General features: G+C 46.2%; 1 protein-coding gene across 4 annotated transcripts in view; it reads right to left on the bottom strand.

The window, feature by feature from the left end:
• Positions 1-5926: 5926 nt before the first annotated feature.
• The window catches only part of WNK2 (WNK lysine deficient protein kinase 2), a 112208-nt gene continuing 98596 nt past the window's right edge, over positions 5927-19538 (bottom strand). For all 4 annotated transcript variants that reach the window (XM_082059986.1, XM_082059989.1, XM_082059988.1 and 1 more), the window contains one exon: positions 5927-7084. In XM_082059986.1, the coding sequence (XP_081916112.1) occupies positions 6977-7084 (108 nt within the window). In that variant the 3' untranslated portion in view covers positions 5927-6976. The remainder of the gene's footprint in view (positions 7085-19538) is intronic.

The following is a 19538-nucleotide window of genomic DNA, read 5'->3' as shown; positions in this document are numbered from 1 at the left end:
GTGAGCTCATGTGTCATCATGCAACCGACCTCCTCTCGGCCACGGAGAACGCGCCATCCGTGGCTGCGGCTGGTCCGCTGCGCGATGCTCCCCATCCCCATCCCTCCAGCTCCGGCGCTGGGGAGGAGCGGGGAGCTTTGCAGAAATTCGCCCCATCATTTTGCCACCGTCTTTCTTCACACAGCAAAGCACGAACTCAGAAACTAAACGTTCTGGTTGGGTTTCTGCCGCAGCAGCGATAAGGAATGCAGCTCGGCCGGAGCACGCTGGCTCCCAGCTTTAGTTTAGTGGCTCAAATGAGATTTTCCAGAGACCTTTTCTATTTTGTGAGGAGGTTTTTGGGCCATTAAATGATTCATGAACTTCGCCCGGTCTTAGGATATGAAACACATCCAAGGAGGCAAAACAGAATCACGTTTGATATTTAGGAGGATGGCAGAAATTGAGTCTATCTGATCCTGCGCATTATAAAAACAAGGCCCAGGGAATAGACTGCTGCTTTCAGTTTACTTAATTAGTTTATACACTGCAACTATGAATAAAAGGGCTGTGCAGTTGCTTTGGTTTTAGTAGTAACCCTGCAACCATGACAACAGGAAAGCATTACTGAATCACCATGACAAAGAACGGGAGGCAGGGCTGCTGCTACAGAAAAGCCAACTTGGGCCCATCAGAAATTCGGCGTACGTGGAAAAATACACCCTGCTGTCCTTGCTTTAACCCTCACGTTTTAGTGCTCTGTGAAAATAAACATTTTGGAACGGCTTTTGGGCAGCTCACAAGTGTGTGTCTTGTTTCATTAACTGTTGGTGACACCAGTATCTTGCAAAGCCAGGATGGAATGCAGTTATTTTTTAAATAAATAGATTTGAATATTTCCAGGCCAGTAGTGCCCGGCCTGGCCCCGCGCTCGGGGATGCTGCTCTGGCAGCGCCCAGCTCGCTCTCTCTAAAACGTGAGGGTTTTGTCCTAGATCTGATTAAAAAGGACAATGAAAAAATTACCTTTTCTCCCAGCCCTTCCCTCTGGTTCACACCCTCATGAGAAAGACTCTGAAGTGAGTTTGCGACCCCAGGGATTAAACATTCACATGGAATGCAGGTGTGTACCCCCCATCCCACACCAGCCCGTGTTCTCCTCTTGTGTCCCATGGAGCAGCCCCCGGCCCTCGGGACGCTCGTTCTGTGCGGGAGCTGAGCCTGGACTCGTCTGACAGTTTGCAAAGCAAAAAGTTTACCCAGAATGGGTAAGAAAAGAAAATGAGCAGCATTGCCGGAAAGACGTGTAATTAGTTCATCCTCCTGGTAGAAATAGTGTTGCGAGTGCAGATGAGGCACTCAGGTCAAAGGAGGTAACTAAGAAGCATCCCAGAGCTATAACAATGAATAATAAAAATAAAAATAAATAATAAAATAAAAATAAATAATAATAAAATAAATAAAATAGAGATAAAAATTAAAAGATAATAAAAATAAAAAAATAAAAATAATAAAAATAATAAAAATATAATAAAAATAATAAAAAGCAAACTACGCTGGAGAGCAAAGCTGACCCCAAGAGGATCCTGCTTCTTGCAGGCCGGCAGTGGGCCAGCCTACCTCTGAGTCGGGTCTAGTTGAGCTGCACATGGGAAACCTGTTAATAGCATCAGTTCAAACTAAAATGGAGTATTTGGATTTTGCTTTTCCAGCAAAATCCATTTTCCCACTGAGGAATCACCCAGGCAGGTAATTATTGAACAATTTGGCTTGTTTGCTTTTCTAATAATAGACGTTAGAAAACACCAGAGAATAATGGAAAGAGCACGAATAAAGGTCTCCAAGTGTTTATCTCTACAAGATGTGCATCCCTTTACTTATCTCAAAAATATTCCCTTTGCGTTGCTAATTGCCATCTTTCTCACATATTTCTCAGCGATGACTATTCATCAGGAAAAAAATATATGGGAATAGGTTCCTGGAATCCTGCTGCAATGCCACCTGTAATTTTTAGGTTGGTTGTTACTTCACACCAGCAAGAGCAAAAGCACTGGGATGGTCTCAACAAGCCAGACGTGTCCGGAGAAGCGTCTCCTTCCCGTCCCGCTCCCCCCAGCGTTGGAACTCAGCACCAGACACGAAAGCGAAGGTTCGTTCTGCCACCAATAGGCAGGCGCAGCAACGTCCGGCCTCATCCACTCCAATTTATGCTGGTTTTTCCTTAAACCACTACACGCTTGGATTTGAAAAGGACAACAGAAGCAGGTCACCCTCTGCAGCAGCCCCCCGATGGAGGTTTTAGGGCTGCGGAGCCCACGCAGTCTCCGTGCCCACCCCTGTTCAGACACCCCAGCACCTCCATGCAGCAGCCAAGCGCTCGTGTGCAATTAGCAGCTATTTGAGAATTATTTTGCTGTGTTTAACGGTTTTAACTGACTCTCAATTTCCATGACTACGCTAACAGCCCCTGGAATCCTTGTTAAACATCTAACAGCCTCAAATATCTTAATGTGCCCCTAGCATCAAATCAGCATCTCACCAAATTTATTCCTCCTTTTCCTTCCAGAAATTCTCCTGCTCAGCACTCAAGCATTGAAGACAAAAAATAAAGTGTTTAAACAGGCTCTTAAGTCTCAGAGAAACTGTACAAATCAGAGGGCATTTGAAACCTTTTCAATTCCCCCCCGAATCAGTAGCTACTGAAACACTTTGCTGGTTCAAAAGCCCCTGTTGCAGAAAACGAAGCTGTATTTTTAACATTTGCAATTATTTCCTTTTATTGTCACAAATACACTTTTTTGTCAAATTAAAATATCTTTCTTTCCAAGTGCACAGCTTTTCTAATATAGCAGTTTTACTTACTGCTTCACTAGTAAGAACTCCCCTCCTCCTGTCCATCCTCTGACACCCACCCTGAGATATTGATCCCATTGATCACATCCCTCTCAGCTTCTCTTCTCCAGCCGAACAGCCCCAGTTCTCTCAGTGTCTCATCACAAAGATGCTCCAGACCCCTCAGCATCTTTGTGTCCCTCCACTGGACTCCCTCCAGTAATTCCTTGTCCTTCTTAAACTGGGGAGCCCAGAACTGGACCCACAACTGCAGATTGGCCTCACCAGGGCAGAATAAGGGGCAGAACAACCTCCCTCACCTGCTGGTCACACTTTCCTTAATGCACCCCAGGTACTATTGGCCTTCTTGGCCACAAGGGCACATTGTTGACTCATGGTCAGCCTGTTGCGGACCAGAACTCCCAAGTACTGAAGTTTAAGAAACTTCAGCCTGTTTCCTGAACTCCAGTTATTAATTCAGAAAAGTGCACAAAACATGAGGGCAACTCTGCTGGGGGAGGTGGCGCTGCAGCCACGGATTCACCTGCTTTTAGGGTAACACATTGCAGAGCAATTTAGGATTTATTGAGTGGATCAGAATTTAGATCACACACAGACTTAAAATCACCTCTGCCCAGCGCTACGTTGGTACCCGCATCCTGCTCAGCACATCCAAGCGGAGATAAGCTACAGGCCGACTCGCTCTGTCCCCTAAATATTGCAGGAATGTTCTGGTACTTATTCCGCATTTAATTAGATCTCAGAAAGATCTGACACATCAAGCTCATTGTTCTTCTGGATTCCTTGTCCAAGCTCAGAAGCTGTTCTCCAAGCTACCTGCTTGGTTCAGTTTGAGGACACCTCAGTTCTCCAGCCATTCAGCCCCAAAGCTGGGCTGGTAGGGGGCTGGGCGCCATCCTTTTGTCTCTGCTAAAATTTAGGAAAGCACCAAACCCAGCACATTTATAACCAAATTGGACAGCAGTGGGGCTGCCTGGAAGTGGCTCACAACAGCTTTACTAACCAGTTATTCCTTAGGTAGCGTAGAAGCCTGAGGGGCAGCTGATAACTTGGACTGGTTTTCCCAAAGGATCACACACCGATTAACAGATCGTGGAAAATCTTGAAGCTGAGGCCCAGCTCCAAGGACATCCCGAATATATAAAGATACCCCCGTACCAACAACCCAAAAAAATCTTTACTGAAAATTATCCCAAGACTTCAGTTGCTTTACATCTGTATCTTGGAGATGGAAGAAATTGGGAGAACAACCTCTAGGAGTTGGTCTACAATTTAGCTGAAGCCAAGTAGGTTTTTATCTTAGTCTTGTACAACTCTCTCTAAACCTCATAACTATACTGTCAGTAGCTAGGTTGTAATAAATGGTTTACTTTTTCCTTAAACACTTGGTTTATATTCAAAGTAATTTCAGAATAACCAGCCAACACCAAGGAGTCCCACTGCGCTTGGGCAAAGCAAATGTGCCAGATTGCTTCTATAGCACCCAGCACCCAAAGTGGAAGGCTTTTTTTTGTTTGTTTGCCTGTTTTTTTTAAGGTGTTTTTTTTTCAGGAGGTGGCACAGGCCTGTATGAACTGCATTGACTCACAGGTCACATGGGAGAATATTTTTTGGGGATCAGCATTACTTGGAGACTTCCCAAGAGGCAGAGGAGCCTCCTGGGCTTCCCATGAACTTGAGCCAAGCAGCAAAGGCAAGGGCAGCGCTACAAAGGACGAGCTCCATAGTGGTGCTCTAAGTGACACTACCCGGGAACACCGTAACAGCTTCAGCACAGTGTTAATCATTTTAGGATGGCATATATTAATACATATGAGGTGTTCAGATGAGATGGTGAGATTGCTGGCAGCTCTGAACAGACAAATGCAGCTAGAGATATTACCAGTGACTTGAAATATTCATGGATGCCATGAAGAGCCATAGTGTTAGCTCAGCATCACATTGAGAGGAGAACATTTGTTATTGCTCTGCAAGGAAGAGAGAAACTCGAGACAGCAGGTAGGGAGGAGGAAAAGCACCAAAGCTCAGCTCTTCCTCCACAGAGGATCCGCATCAGTGGTTCATACTGGGGGAGCTCAAGGACCCTGAGCACAGCTTATGGATTTCCTTTCAAACAGCAATGCAAGCAGTAAATACGTGAACTACACCCCAAAACGGAGCAGCCTTTTACAGAATAGATTATCTAAAGCTGGAGGTGGGGAGCAACCACCATCCAGGGTTTGCCACAATTTCTGCTCCTGATCTTTCAGCCTGATACTAATCCTTACATTTCATTTGAATATTAATAGATTATTCGCAAAATACTTATCTGGAGTGGGAGGCCCATTGGCTTCCCGCAGTCACAGCTGGGGCTGGGGAGGAGCTGAGGGTTCTGCAGGAGTGAAGAGGGTCCAGCAACAGAAACACTGATGGAGGCTGCCCACACTGAAGATGACCCAGACCCCAGGAGAGCCAGCAAGGGATTTCCCTGCAGAAAGGAGCCTTTTAACCTTCTAGGGAATAAAAATCTCAGGTGAGGGCACAGGGTTTTGTTGCCATGATCACTGGAATAGCGACTCATCTCTGGAGAAGCACCTGAGGGCCGTGACCCAGCGTGCAGGACTGGTGGGCAAGGGAGGTGTATCCACAGCCAAAGGAAAGACGACAGCAACCAAAATAGAAAACGGGAGGTGGAGTGTGTGGTTGGACCCCGCATCTCCCACCCATTAAAAAAGGAAACAGATCTGGCTCCTCCTACAACCAGAAGAGGCCAAGGCAAGCAACAGTTTAGCAACAGCCTTTACCACTTACCCAGCCCCTGCTCTCATGTGGGAGATCAGTCCCTTTCCCGAGATGGGGATAGGACAGGAGGCACCCCAGAGAAGCACAAAGTTCACACAAATATATATCATTTTGGCCCTGGGCCTTCAAAACACTGAATTTACAAAGTATTTTAATGGTCCTTTGCTTCAGGGCTCTTGAGCTTCAGCAACAGATCTAAATCCACCTGTGCTCTCATCACCCTTGCTGACGGGCAAGAGAAGGCAAGGTGGAAAGGAAATAGGGAACAATGGCATCAAAATAAGATTTATTATTTAGAACTGAGATCTGGAAGAGACAGACATGGCAGATAACAATGAAACAATATGCCAGGCTCCAGCTGCGAGACAGGATGGCACTGAAAGGCTTACGGGCAAACAAATTCCTGTTTCTGCGGTACCAAAAACAAGAGTGAGAAGGTCAGAACATTGTGGTCTGGAACTGCCTACAGGGGAAGCAGCTGAAGACCTTGGGTGCATAGCACAGCAGCAGAGGGTCGGAAGAGTTTGGGGCCCAAATGTAATGGCAAGAGCAGCGGTCTGTCCTGCTCCTCAGGAACAGCACTAAAACCGCCTTTCTAAAAAAAATTCAGTAGTCCTTTGTAATAAATTATTACTAATGAGATTATTGCTACAAGCTACTTTGTACATCACCTCAGCCCAGGAGACAGCTGAAACCCATTGTTAGTGAATCAGGTAAAAGAGATCTCCCACTATGTAATTTTAGCTTGTTGAAGGCACTTTAAAGTCTTTTAAAAATTGCTCCAATTACTGACTCGTCTGTAGAAGGATTTTAGTCTTACATTTAAAATTAGAAGTGACTCGAGAACTGTATTTAACTCTAGCAAGAAAATGCAGCCAATATATAAGAAAAAGAAAGAGGCAAAAAGGGAAGTGACAAGTACAAACTTACTCTCCAGTGAAGTCTCTGCAGGTTTCTTTACTTGATGTAAGCGGATTTAAAAGAGAGTATTATCTTTACAGAAGAATGGTGAGAAATTTAAATGGAATTGGAACTTATCTTCCTTGTACTAGAATCTGAATATGCGTGCCTAGCTTATCTTTTGGAAAATTATTTAAATTACAATTAATTGTGCGGAACAAAAAGTATTTGAAGGAGTGCCTCCTCCCCCCTCTTCTCCAGCCGCTGCTCACGGGAACCTGGCTCACAACAGAAGGGAACAATTTGGAACAAAATCCTTTTTCCCCCAAAATAATTTTCCTTTATTTTTTTTTTTGCATAACATTTTTGTATTTCCAACTATAAATAAAAAAAATGATTAGAAAGAAGTTACAAAATTGCGTTGAATGGACCAGAACGGCACAGAATTTCTCACACATGTTAAATCACTTCCCATCTTCCTCTTCCTCCTCCTTAGCCGCGGCGGGGCCTCGCGCTTGGCACCGTAGCTGAGGGGGCCACGTGTCAGTCGCTGACGATCTCATTTTCAGAATCTAAAAGAAAAAAATCCACACGTGGATTTCACACAGAGGAAAACCCAGACAAAAACCAAAAGGGTCGCATGACGTCGCGGAGCCAGAGCGTGCGGAAGACGCTTTGCCAGAGCGTGCCAGCCACCGCACGTTGGGTACCGCGGGGACACAAACTGAAACCTCTGTTCCCATAGGGCTTGTGTCACACTGGAAGCTCAAACAAACGTATTTATGTTGGTGGCAGAACCCAGGCACCTTGTGGAGTCACTGAGACCAGAGTCCCAACTCCCACAAGGGAAGAGCGAGTCTCCTCAGAGCCAGAAACAGAAAAAGCCAACGAGGCTTCGAGAGAGGTTCTCCTGCCCCTCTGCTCTGCCCTGGGGAGACCACACCTGGAATATTGTGTCCCGTTGTGGCCCCTCAGTTCCAGCAGGACAGGGAACTGCTGGAGAGAGTCCAGCGCAGCCACCAAGATGCTGAAGGGAGTGGAGCATCTCCCGTGTGAGGAAAGGCTGAGGGAGCTGGGGCTCTGGAGCTGGACAAGAGGAGACTGAGGGGGGACTCATTCCTGGGGATCAATATGGAAAGGGGGAGTGTCAGGAGGATGGAGCCACTTAAATATGAGAAGAAACTTGTTCGGTGTGAGGGTGGCAGAGCCTGGCCCAGGCTGCCCAGGGAGGTTGTGGAGTCTCCTTCTGTGCAGACATTCCAACCCGCCTGGACACCTTCCTGTGTAACCTCATCTGGGTGTTCCTGCTCCATGGGGGGACTGCACTGGATGAGCTTTCCAGGTCCCATCCAACCCCTGACATTCTGGGATTCTGTCTGTCTCGGTTTGTGGGGCAGTGTCGCTCAGCGAGGTGGGGACAGGGCCATGGCACTAGGCGCCAGCCAGCGGCTGCGGGGATGGTAGGGCCCCTGGGGCAAGGCCTGGGCACTGGGTTCTGTCACCCCAGGCCCGGCAGCACGGCCCCAGCTCACCTCCCTTGCCTGATGGATCCTCCTGCCAGCCAGGGAGCACAGATGCCTCCGGCCGTGCTAGCAGGACACAGACAGGGACAGGCCCCTCAGCCTCCATCACGCTCCACAGGCCACAGCGTGAGGTGGGCGGCCAGACACAAAAGGGCACAGAGATGCTGAGGGCTTGAAATGGCAGCAGCAGAGTACCGAGGGCACCGAGAGCACAGCACGAGGCTGATGCGGCGGCAGAGTGGCCCCACATGTCCCTGGCATGTGCCCCACCGGCACACGTCAGCTGTGCTGGTGACACTCGGTGACACACACCAAAGCCCTTTGCTCCATGGCATGGAAACATGCACGCCGTGACTGGACCTGCAAGCATTTATGGGTTTTATATAGTATACAGTTGGCTAGATGCTTTCAGAAAAAATGCAACGAGTCTTTTAGAACAGAGGGAACATGAGGGATGTTGGGGACAACAGTGCATTGTGCAAACAGATGTCCTCTGTTTGGGCATCGCTCCTGGTGGGTCTCCACATTTCAGGCTTTGCTTTTATTAAGTGTGGTCCCAACTTTCTCCCATATTTCCTGCTCTCATAGGAAGAATTGCTTTTAAAAGGCAAAAAAGATCATATATTGATCGTAATTCCTCCCTGAGCTTTTGAAAATCAGTTCTGCAGCTCCACTTGAATCCACCCTGTTCTCAGTATATGCTCACTATTGATAGCCAGCATTTGGCACAGAAGTTCATCCAGGAAAGCAAAATAAGACAAAATTATCTATCTCCAGGTAACAGGGAAAAGTCTTAAAAGGGCAGTGGGGCCCAGCCCTGGGTACAGCACAGGTCGCCATCAAAGCAAAACCAGAGCTCCAGGCGCCTGGGTCTCCATACAAACCATGTCCTATGGGCAACCTCTTGACTTCTTATTCTGAAGTCAGCATGAACTTTCCAAAGACAGAAAGGGCAACAGCACTGAAGAGATCAATGAAGGTGGTTATACTCAAAATTTTCTCTGTGCTGGGGAACACTATGGGAAAAAGGCAGAGATTGCACATCTGCTGACTAACAGTGAAAAAGGTACTAGATATAGTCTATCTAGCCTGAGAAACAAAAACTGCATGTTGAGGAAGTTTTTACCTTATTTGCAGAGTAATTAAAAACCAACACACACGAGTAAATACTTTTTCGGGGTATTTTATGTGAGACCTAAAGAACATCTGTTTGAGTAGGCCTGGCAGCTGGTTATTTCTTCTTCAGCTTCCTAGGTTTTTACAAGGTGTCAAAGCCCTGAATATATCGGAAAAACTGGGATAGACACAAAACAACCCCAGAAGAGCGGCTCGGGAGGCTCTCGCCATGCCCACGCTGTCACTTGAGGCTCCGCGTGAGCAATGGTGCCGTAGCTGCGCTCAGTGGTGCCTCCACAATGAAAGGCAAAGTAGGGGGAATCTGCTCATTTCTAAGGGAAAAAAATACTAACTTCTCCTTCTGCCTTGTTAACGTGCGACTACAACAATGTGCTAAGTATATGTGGCAAATCCATCCAGCGGCACGACATCAAAAGAAGTTAATCCAGGCTTCCCCTGCTCACCAGACCTTGAAAAACCAAGAACTCGTCACAAGAATTTCACTGTTATAACACATACTTTATCAAAATAGCAGGTTGTCTTCTATGCATAGCTTCTCCACACTTATCAAGGAAAAATGTAAAGCTTAATGAGGCTTTGCATGTAAGGCTGAAAGCTTGAATTGCACAGCCTCTAAACTTTTCATGTGAAAGTTTTTTCAAGGGAAAAGTTTTATAGTCAAATGTAGCTCCAAGCGTTTACACAACAATCTTGATAGCAGCCTACAAGTATCAGTCTGGGGAAAAAAAGCAGAAAGGACCACAATTTACAAAACTTGCTGCCTATTGGCACAAGCTTGACATTTTATAATGAATCAGTTACAAGTAATCTATTTACCAACACAGCTAATGTCAGCACCACAGCACATTCAAACCCCTCTCAGCAACAAATTCTTTCATAATGCAAAATTTTTAACCCAACAGCTCCTAAAATCCATTTCATTACGGTGCGGTTCTGGAGCTTATCTGCATTAATGGAAGAACCAGCACGGTCAGGGCGGGAACATCACCTTCCTGCTGCTTCTGCAGGGGACGGCTCCGCAAGCAGACCCCCCTGCAGAAGCAAAGTATCACCCAGTCAAGTCACTGACATTCAAGACAAGTCCCTTCTGATCAACAGCTCATTTCAGAAATATATAGACAGGAAAATAATTGTATTCCCCAGGTTCATTGAGAAGAAACACCGTGAGGATCAGCACACGGGACAGCTTGCCCAGATCCTCGACTGAAGCTCAGCCTATGTGCCAGCCAACCACAGCCCACCACCACCAAAGAAACACTCAACGATTCAATCCATAATAAATAACCATAGCAAGAAATTACATGTTTACTGTTTTATGAATTTAATCCCATGGCAAAATATTCACCCATCTGTCATAATAAAAAGCACATGAACTCTCTCTACAGAGACCTTGCCCACATTGAGCATCCATCCACCCCTCCAGCACCGCCATCCTCCTCCACAGACATCACCAGAAACTGTGGACTGAGAAGGGCAGACGAGGAGCCAGAGGATGTAAGGAAACCTCACTAAGGTATTAGACACAGCCAGGAACTATTTTCATTTGAGACTTCTGTCTCCAAGCCAACACTTCCAGCAGCATCTACTGAATCTCAGGTGGGGGCTAGCGGGCAGCAAGGCAGAAGACTAGGTCAGTTTTTGCCATACTAGCTACCATCCGAGACATCAGTCTTGCTGAAAGAGATTTGCATCCTCTGCTTAGTTAAGGGGGAGACAGGGAAAGCAATGCTGAAGACAAATAGTTTCAGAAGTGAGACTTCTGATTCTAACTCTCCAAAGCCAGCTTCCAAATAATGTAGGACGGATGTTTTTCCTACTCAAACACGCACAAACTGAACAATACAGACACAGACCCAAGCGCTAAGTCCACAGGGTTTGTTTGGAAAAATTCTGAATGTTCTCAGAATTGAAAATAGTGCATTGAGACCATGAAAAGCAATGCTGGAAGGGAAAGAGCAACTACTGACAAAGCCAAGTTAAACTAATGACTGATTCAAAAGCATCAGTGATTTCTTCCCACAAATACCCAGTGGCAAAACCTGCAACTTGATTAAGTTCATTTCAGAAATACTGCCGTTTAGCATGAGCGCGTCCTATTCCCAAACACGAATATCTCTGTAGGAGCAAAGACACCGCCACTTTTAGCCCATTCAATCTGTCATCTCATCTTCGATACCAGCCAATGTCAAATATATCAGAGAAAAGTAAAGAAGTTAAACAGTAGACAGCAAAAAAGGAACACTTTGGAGATGGGTGTAAAGTGATAGTTAAGTAATATTTCCTCTTTAAAGTTGTGGAATGAAGACCAGAGTTAAGCATGCAAAGGAACTGCATGGGACAACTTTACATCATTCTTTTTGAATGAAATGTGTGTCAGAGAGGTCGAATCAAAGCTTGTGGAAGAGCCTTAAACCCTTGCAGTGTTCCTCCCTGCCACGTCCTGCTCCTCATGCCGCATCCCCATGGCAGCAGCTCTCCTCCCCGCACAGCCCCGCTCCAAGCAAGCTGGGGATGCGCTGGGAAAATGGGATGCGATTACGATTTAGATGGCCCATCATGATGCACGGCAATCAGAAAAACAAATTAGTGGCACACAGGCAAACTTAACTTGGCATTTCTGAACTACTGGGTGTGTGACTTGGCAGTTTAAAACATTCTTTCAATATTTGTATTAAGTTTCTATAACTTCTAAACCCCTGAAAATCTCTGAACTCCCCCATGAAAGCTCATATCTAAAGCTGAGAATCCATAGGGAATTCAAACACGTCCTTGCAGCTCTGGGAACACGGAGATGGCAGAGCTACGGGACACGGCTGCCGGCCTGCAACCGGCATCCCACAAAGCAACCGTCAGAGTCAGGAACAAAGTCAGTTCAGTTCTGGGACCTGCAGGGAAATGTCTTTGTGGGTATAGACCCCCCACACCTCTGATGGGGTAGCACAGACTCCTCAGGTCCCTCTTGCTCCTTTGCTCACCTTTTGCCCAAGAAGTTGTCCCATTTCTTCCATCTCGTGTAATCTGCTTAATTGCCACTGAGGGTCAAAGCACCCTTTGACATGATTGAGGGTAACAAAACATAGCTTGCAGTTAACAGTCAGAAGAACTGCAGCCAAGACAGCTATCAGAACATTAAAATTCTGAGTACTGAAATGCAGACATCAACCTCTGAGCCATAATTTGACCCCAATACCAGCTGAAGATGCAATTGTTAGGAACACACCTGCTAGAGATTTGGCAGCTGCACCCAGCCCCGCTCACACACACTGTCCGCCCCCTGCTCTGCCCAGGTGCACAGCACATGCAACATGGCTCCAGCCCCGGAGCGCAGGGCTCCCCACAAGCTGATCGCAGCCTTTCCAACATACACGGCACATACAGCACAGCCACGTGAGCTGCATGCAGAGGAACGGAAGCATCCAACCTCTTCCTGCACGTCCTTTCGTAAGTTCTCCTGCAACCTACACCAATGACAGCGACCGCCAAGAGGCTGCTTGCGTCGGGGCCAAATTCTACATCTTTGCTTCCTCACATTTAAATGACGCCAGGATCACGTTAAAAGGGCTTCCCTGGCACTTTTCTGTGTAGAAGAGAAAGTTCACATGCCTCTTTCACCACCTGCCAAACTCGAGCATCCTCCTGTGTACCACCAGCGACACCAAAGACGCCATCTGCTCAAAGGAATCATCTAACATTCCACTCTGGTCAGCTCCGCAGCAGCACAACAGCAGAATTACTGCAGTGGGCAGGGGATTTCAAGCAACATGACCTGCGAAGTGGCACTACGTGACTTCTGGAGCACTGTTTCGGTCCTACAGCTGCCAAGAGGTGGGATGTGTTATGGGCAGAACCCGAGAAACAGCGGAGGCATCACATCTGCTCCTTCTACACAAGTCAAGGGATAAGAGTCTGGAAAACAAACGCAGAGTTATCCGGAACAGCTGGGAACGGACACAACTCTATGCTTTAGAAAAACACTGGGTTTTTCACACGATTTTCAAGCACAAAATGTTTATTTTTCTTCTTTTTAATCTATACAGTTTCTCAGTGTTTTTAGTGCCACTGACTTTGTCAGTATACAAGGGACGGACTATACAACAGGCAGTAGCGACATAAACTGTAAGATTCAGTGCAAGCTGAAGGGAAACTGGTGTGAGAACATATTTTCCATGTTTGCTCATGAAGCATACAGACATGAATCTAAAAAACCCAAACAAATTAAAGATACATGTTACAGAGAACAGAAATCTCTTACTACAGTAAGTATTTTGCCCAGGCAGAAGACTCTGCATAATTGTCTATAAAATTCAATTCTAACTGAATTGATGGAATAATATATTCAAAGGGTACAAACAAAATAATTTAGACAGATATAATGCTTAAAGTACAACTGAACTATACAATTCACAGCTTGGCTACACAAGACATCTCTGCCCTTCAGCAGACAGTATAAAATGTCATTGCAGTAGAGATACAGAGCAACGTGCCTTCAGATGGGACCGCACGGTTCGTGACCTGCGCTTTCCGAGGGAAAGGAGACTTACCAGCAGCAACCCAGCTTTAGTGGTTCTCTCGTGCCTTTAGACTGAGAGGTGCAGGTGGAGACTCCATGCACAGTAAAGTGGGCAAAAAGCAACTTTCAAAGAGGAGAGAGGTGTCCATGCCACCTAGAGCACAAGCTTAATTCAAGCTTAAGAAAAAAAAAAATAAATATATAGATATAAAAACTCAAATTTTCAAATGAAAGGTGGTGAGACTCCAAAACTGAAGTATGAGATACGAAAAAGAATAGCTTCACATTTTTATTCCGTTTTAGTGCGAATACTGCTAGCGCGTCAGTGGCAAAACATCATTCGTAACCGCGGTGGCCAAAGCCAGAATACACACAAGTGCTGTACTTACACCGTTCTTACAGGCACCTGGAGACATGTTCTCCTACAATCAAGATTTCTGTTAGAGTTTTTCACTTATGAAACATGCATTAATTTGTAATTTAACTCAATTATAAAAGCCCAGTAGGAGAAAGAAAATGTAATCCAATTTGCTGCTGATACAGAAGAAAATAGTATTCGCCTGCCTGTTAGAGAAATAAGTTGCTGTCAACAACAACTTTACCAGAGAGTGGGGAAGAGAATGAATTGCACTGCCCGAAGCTATTACCTGTTCTTATGTACAGCTTACTTGGATCACTCTGTAAATGCTCCTATTTTAAAATGTGCATTTCACTACTCCTTGTACAAACACAAACAGCTTTTTGACTGGCATCTCAAACAAACCTCACCTCACAAGTATTATTATTTTTTTAAAAGCTTGAAAAACAAAAATTCAACCCAGGAATTAAAATAAAAGCATTTACAGCAGAATAAAACGGATGAAGAATGTCAACTGTAAACCTTCAATATCTTTGGAAATAAAAAGAACTTCAACTCACAAGCAGATTGTAAATAAAATACACCATTCAAATAATTTTACATCTCTTTTCAGCTGGAACTGAAAAGCTGAAATTCAAGGCACTGTACTCCTGCAGGGGATAGTACAATTTTCTAGTCATCAATTCAAGTACGTCGACTTCAAGGATCGCAAGTGTAAAACATCAGAACACAACAAAATAAAGTGTCTTCAAGCAACGGAATAGAAGCGAATCTTCCCAGAACAGACAAACTCTCTCTCGTGAAGCATCTCACAGTGATGGCGGGATGCAGCGCACCCGTGTGCGCCGGCCGCCCGGTCCCCCCGGGGCAGCACGGCTGGCGGCCGCGGGTCAAACGCTCCACGTGACGAGGCCGAACCCCCCGTTCCCCGCGGGAGGACGACCCGGACGTGTCACTCGCAGGTTTGGGCCGGGTGGCCGGGCCACGGGCGGCTGCAGCGGCACCGGGTACAGCCCCAGGCAGGTTCTGCCGAGGGGCGAGAAGCCCGGCACGCTCGCAGCGCTGACGAAGCCGGGCTGCGCAGCTGGCCCTGGCCACCGCAGCCCATACATGGGTGCAGGGAAAACTCCTCCGTACCGAGAAAGAGGCATCACGTACGGTGTCACCGTGCCAGCGAGGGCAGGCCCTGGCACTGGCACCGGAAGGGACGGTGACGCTCCGGGAGCTAATGCAGCAGACATGGGGCAAGACACTGGAACAACGCACTTTTTCCCCAATCCTGTTCTTACCAAATTAACCTACAAAAAGAAAAATACAAAAAGCATCGCTATTAAGCTGCTCTTTTCCTGCCTGGCCCGGGCAGCGCTGGTGCGTCCATCCTGGCATTGCTCCCCGGCCCCCATCCCACCACAGCACCCCTGCCCCATGTTGGGCACCAACTGGGGCCGTTGGCTTGGGAAGCACGGGGGTGGCACAATGTTTATGGCACTTGGGGATGGGGTTTCTTTTTGGGCTTGCCCTGGCCACCATTTAATCGTTTTCCCCCAATATACTCAAATATTCCTTTCAAAAACAAAAATAACATGTACACAAAGATGAACATACACACTGGGTAAAGAAGTGGTTGGAGGGCTGGGCCCAAAGTGTTGTGGTGAACGGAGCCAAATCCACTTGGCGGCCAATCATGAGTGGTGTCCCCAGGACTCAGTACTGGGGCCAGTCCTGTTTTATCTCTTTATCAATGGTCTGGACAAGGGGATCAAGCACACCCTCAGTAAGTTTGGAGATGACACCAAGTTGGGTGGCAGTGTTGATGTGCTGGAGGGTGGGAAGGTCATACAGAGGGATCTGGACCAGCTGGATCGATGGGCTGAAGCCAATTGTCTGAGGGTCAACAAGGGCAAGTGCCGGGTCCTGCACTGGGGTCACAACAACCCCATGAACACTCCAGGCTGGGGAAGAGCAGCTGGAAAGTGCCTGGTAAAAAAGGACGTGGGAGTGTTGGTGACAGCAGCTGAACATGAGCCAGCATATGCCCAGGTGGCCAAGAGGCCACCAGCATCCTGGCTGGTACCAGCACTGGTGTGGCCAGCAGGCCCAGGGCAGTGACCGTCCCTGTGCTGGCACTGGGGAGGCCAAACCGTGAAATCCTGGGGACAGTTTTGGGCTCCTTCATGCCAAGAAAGGCCTTGAGGTGCTGGAGCGAGTTGAGAGAAGGGAACGGAGCTGGTGAGGGGCTGGAGCACAAGTGTGATGGGAGCGGCTGAGGGACCTGGGGGGTTCAGCTGGAGAACAGGAGCTGAGGGGAGACCTTCTGATCTCTGAACTGCCTGAAAGGAGCTTGGAGCCAGGGGGGGTCGGGCTCTGCTCCCCAGGAACAAGCGCCAGGAGCAGAGGAAACGGCCTCATGTTGCACCAGGGGAGGTTGAGGTTGGATCTGGGGAAAAATTTCTTCCCCAAAGGGCTGTGGGGCATTGGAACAGGCTGCCCAGGGCAGTGCTGGAGTCACCAGCCCTGGAGGGGCTGAACAGACATGGAGATGAGGCTCTCAGGGACAAGGGTTAGTGCCAGAGTGATGTTATGGTTGGACTTGATGACCTTCCAACCAAAATGATTCTATAAAAACATACATAAAAATGGAACAAACCCCACTGGACAACGGTTGTGGTAGTTCAGTTTACCAAGCAAGCTCTAAAGTGTGACTTTAGCAATATTCACAGCTACAGTACTGTGAAAGTATAGAGCTATGAGTTGTCTTTGACTTAAAAACATAAATATTTATAATGTTTATACTTTAGAATAGATGAAACCAGGAAATTCTGCTGTGAAAGCTGACCGTAGCTATCACAACCCATTCTAAAAATGCAGCATTTAGATTATTTTTCTTCCAGCTACATTTTGATGGCTACGTTACTGGCATTACTGGTTTACTTCTGTATGGTCCAGACACCACCAACACAAAACAATCACAGGACAGGGTTAGAGCTAGCTGCCAACACAAGCAGGGCAAGGATGCCCATACATCTTTTTTATTCACCTTTCTCCAGCTTGCTGAAAACCCAAAGTTATTAGGTGCTGCTAAAGATTTGCGTTTGTGCCTTTCCAGGTTTCTGGAAAGCTATTCTGACATTTGGACCGAGAAGACCATGTCGAATAGCTCCAAACACAGATTTATCTAATTTCTTAGTATTCTTCCAATCCAGTAGAGACAGAAGACACAGTGAAAGGTGTTAATAGTCCTTCTGCTCCGTTTTCACGTGGGGTCATCTCCAGAAACCCGCGTCCCCAGCAGCCAGATCGCTCCGAGCAACAGGTACCAAACACACACAGATGTGCACCTACTGCTGATGGGGTCTGAGCCCCAGCACACGGCTCCGACTGACACAGACCCGCATGTTTCACACAAACAGCCTTATTATGGGCTTGGAACATGTCTGCAGCTTTTTTGGGGGCATAACAGTTGTTTCTTTAAAACCTATGGAGCTACATAACAGTATGAAGAATAGAAAACATTTTTGGTAAGCCCTTTGATCCCAGGCATATTCAAAATATTCAGTACTCCCTACACACAAGGCAGCTCATGTTTCTGGGTGTAACCCTTGGTTGGTGGTAACCACAATTACCTGTAAAAAAGGGTTATTTCGTCATGTCTTTGACATGAAGGAGCACTAGAGAAATAACCATTATCAGGCAAGTTTGACTTCTGGTTCTTCCTAGTATCTCCTGTCACAGTTCAAATTACTGGTGATAAGAATTCACGTGTATTTCCATGTTCAAATAAATTTGAAAAGGAAAATTTCAGTGCTCCTATGACACAACTGGATGCCTGAAGGTTCCCCCACAAACTTCTAATATGCATCAACCAGGACTTGGAGCTAAACTGACAGGTAACTTCCACAGAAACAAAGCAGAATTTCAAGTCTTCCTTTGCATCCCAATTATTTTATCGCTTTCTACACTTCTGACGATAAAGAAGAAAATAAAACCACTAAATTCATTAAACACACAACCAATTTCTCTTCCGATTTGATTTCCAACCTTAGAGTAGCCTTCACTTAGTTTAAAAAAGCTACCAATAATATACTGTACTCACACAGCAAACAATTTGCTGACAGCGGCAGAAGCATTTTAAGAAAGAGAGAACTCAGGAAAGTTAGTTCTCTGCTTCCTGGGTGAAAGAGAAGGCTTGAAATCAGCCACACAACTACACTGCATATTAATAACGGTGTGTGGACAGCAAGATAAATTAATACACTACAAATAACTCTGCCCCTAACCAATTAGAATTCTCACCAACCGAGCACCACAGTACCACTCACATCATGCCAACTCCTGTTTCAAAACTCTTCAAGGAGACGTCTTGCTGTCCAACAACCTCCAGAGAAAATTTCAAAGTGAAGGTATGAATCCTTCGTTTCTCCTGCCCCTCATTTCCAACATCGCATGGGACCAACAACAGCTTCCCCTAAACCAAAACCCCCAGTTTGAAGATATGAGACAACCCGCCCCAACCACCTTCTGCTAGTTTTTTCCAGTAAAAAAAACAAAAGGCGGATAAGAATCACCGCATTTCCAACCTATCTAGCCTTTATTTCCAACATTAAACCTTATTACTTTCTCTGATGGGCAAGAAATCTGTTTAGTGCTCCTTATTCTTTTCTTACAAATGCATTTTTTATATCTGACCAAAATACGATGCAAATACGGTGTTTTGCATGGACCAAAGACGTACAGTGTGAGCTTTATGTTAGAAAGCTATTTTTCCCATCCTTGATGTGATCTCGAGTTTTTGTCTCTTCAATACCATTTCAAAAGGTGGACTGCACAGTGATCATCCTGTACAGGTACAACATTTCCCCATGTAACCCATTCCTCCCAGAACTGATGTGTTGGGACACTTGGCTGGCTGTCCAGACTAAGGATCTTTTTACCACCATTTCTTCCTCTTTTGCCTATTTTTCTCCCAACACCATGAAGCCCTCTCCTCCCTTACCTTCAGTTCTCCTTTTAGGGGGAATTTCAAAAGGTACAATCAGCAGAATGATACGCAACTCCCCAAACCGCCCTTGTAAATGTCTTTTAAATCTTACCCACTTCAATCTATCACCTGCTGCATGCTGTGCCATCTTCACGGCCAAAATACCCCGACAACCACCACGCCAGGAAGATTTGCCACCTACCTTTGCACGGCCCTACAAGGACTTTACGCACAAAACCAAGCAACAAGGAATGCCGAGAAATGAAGAGCAGGGAATCCAACACTCTCTGAGCTCTTGGTAAATTAAAATACTTCAGTTGACCTTGTTAATTCCCTGGGAAAAACTGCCATGTTCTAGAAAGAAAGAAGCTCTCTAATAACCAGTGTATTAAGACTGTTCTTCTCACAGCAACATTCTGCCATCCTCGCAGGCTTTGAAACACAGACACCAAGACTGCAGAAAGTAAAATTAACTCTAAATTGATGTTAATATGTGATTTAAATAAACAAAATAACCACT

The sequence above is a fragment of the Streptopelia decaocto genome, assembly GCF_964273445.1.
Source record: "Streptopelia decaocto genome assembly, chromosome: 8".
Lineage (NCBI taxonomy): Eukaryota > Metazoa > Chordata > Aves > Columbiformes > Columbidae > Streptopelia > Streptopelia decaocto.
Note: the sequence above shows the minus strand (reverse complement) of the source record. Positions and strands in the feature narration are given on the sequence as shown.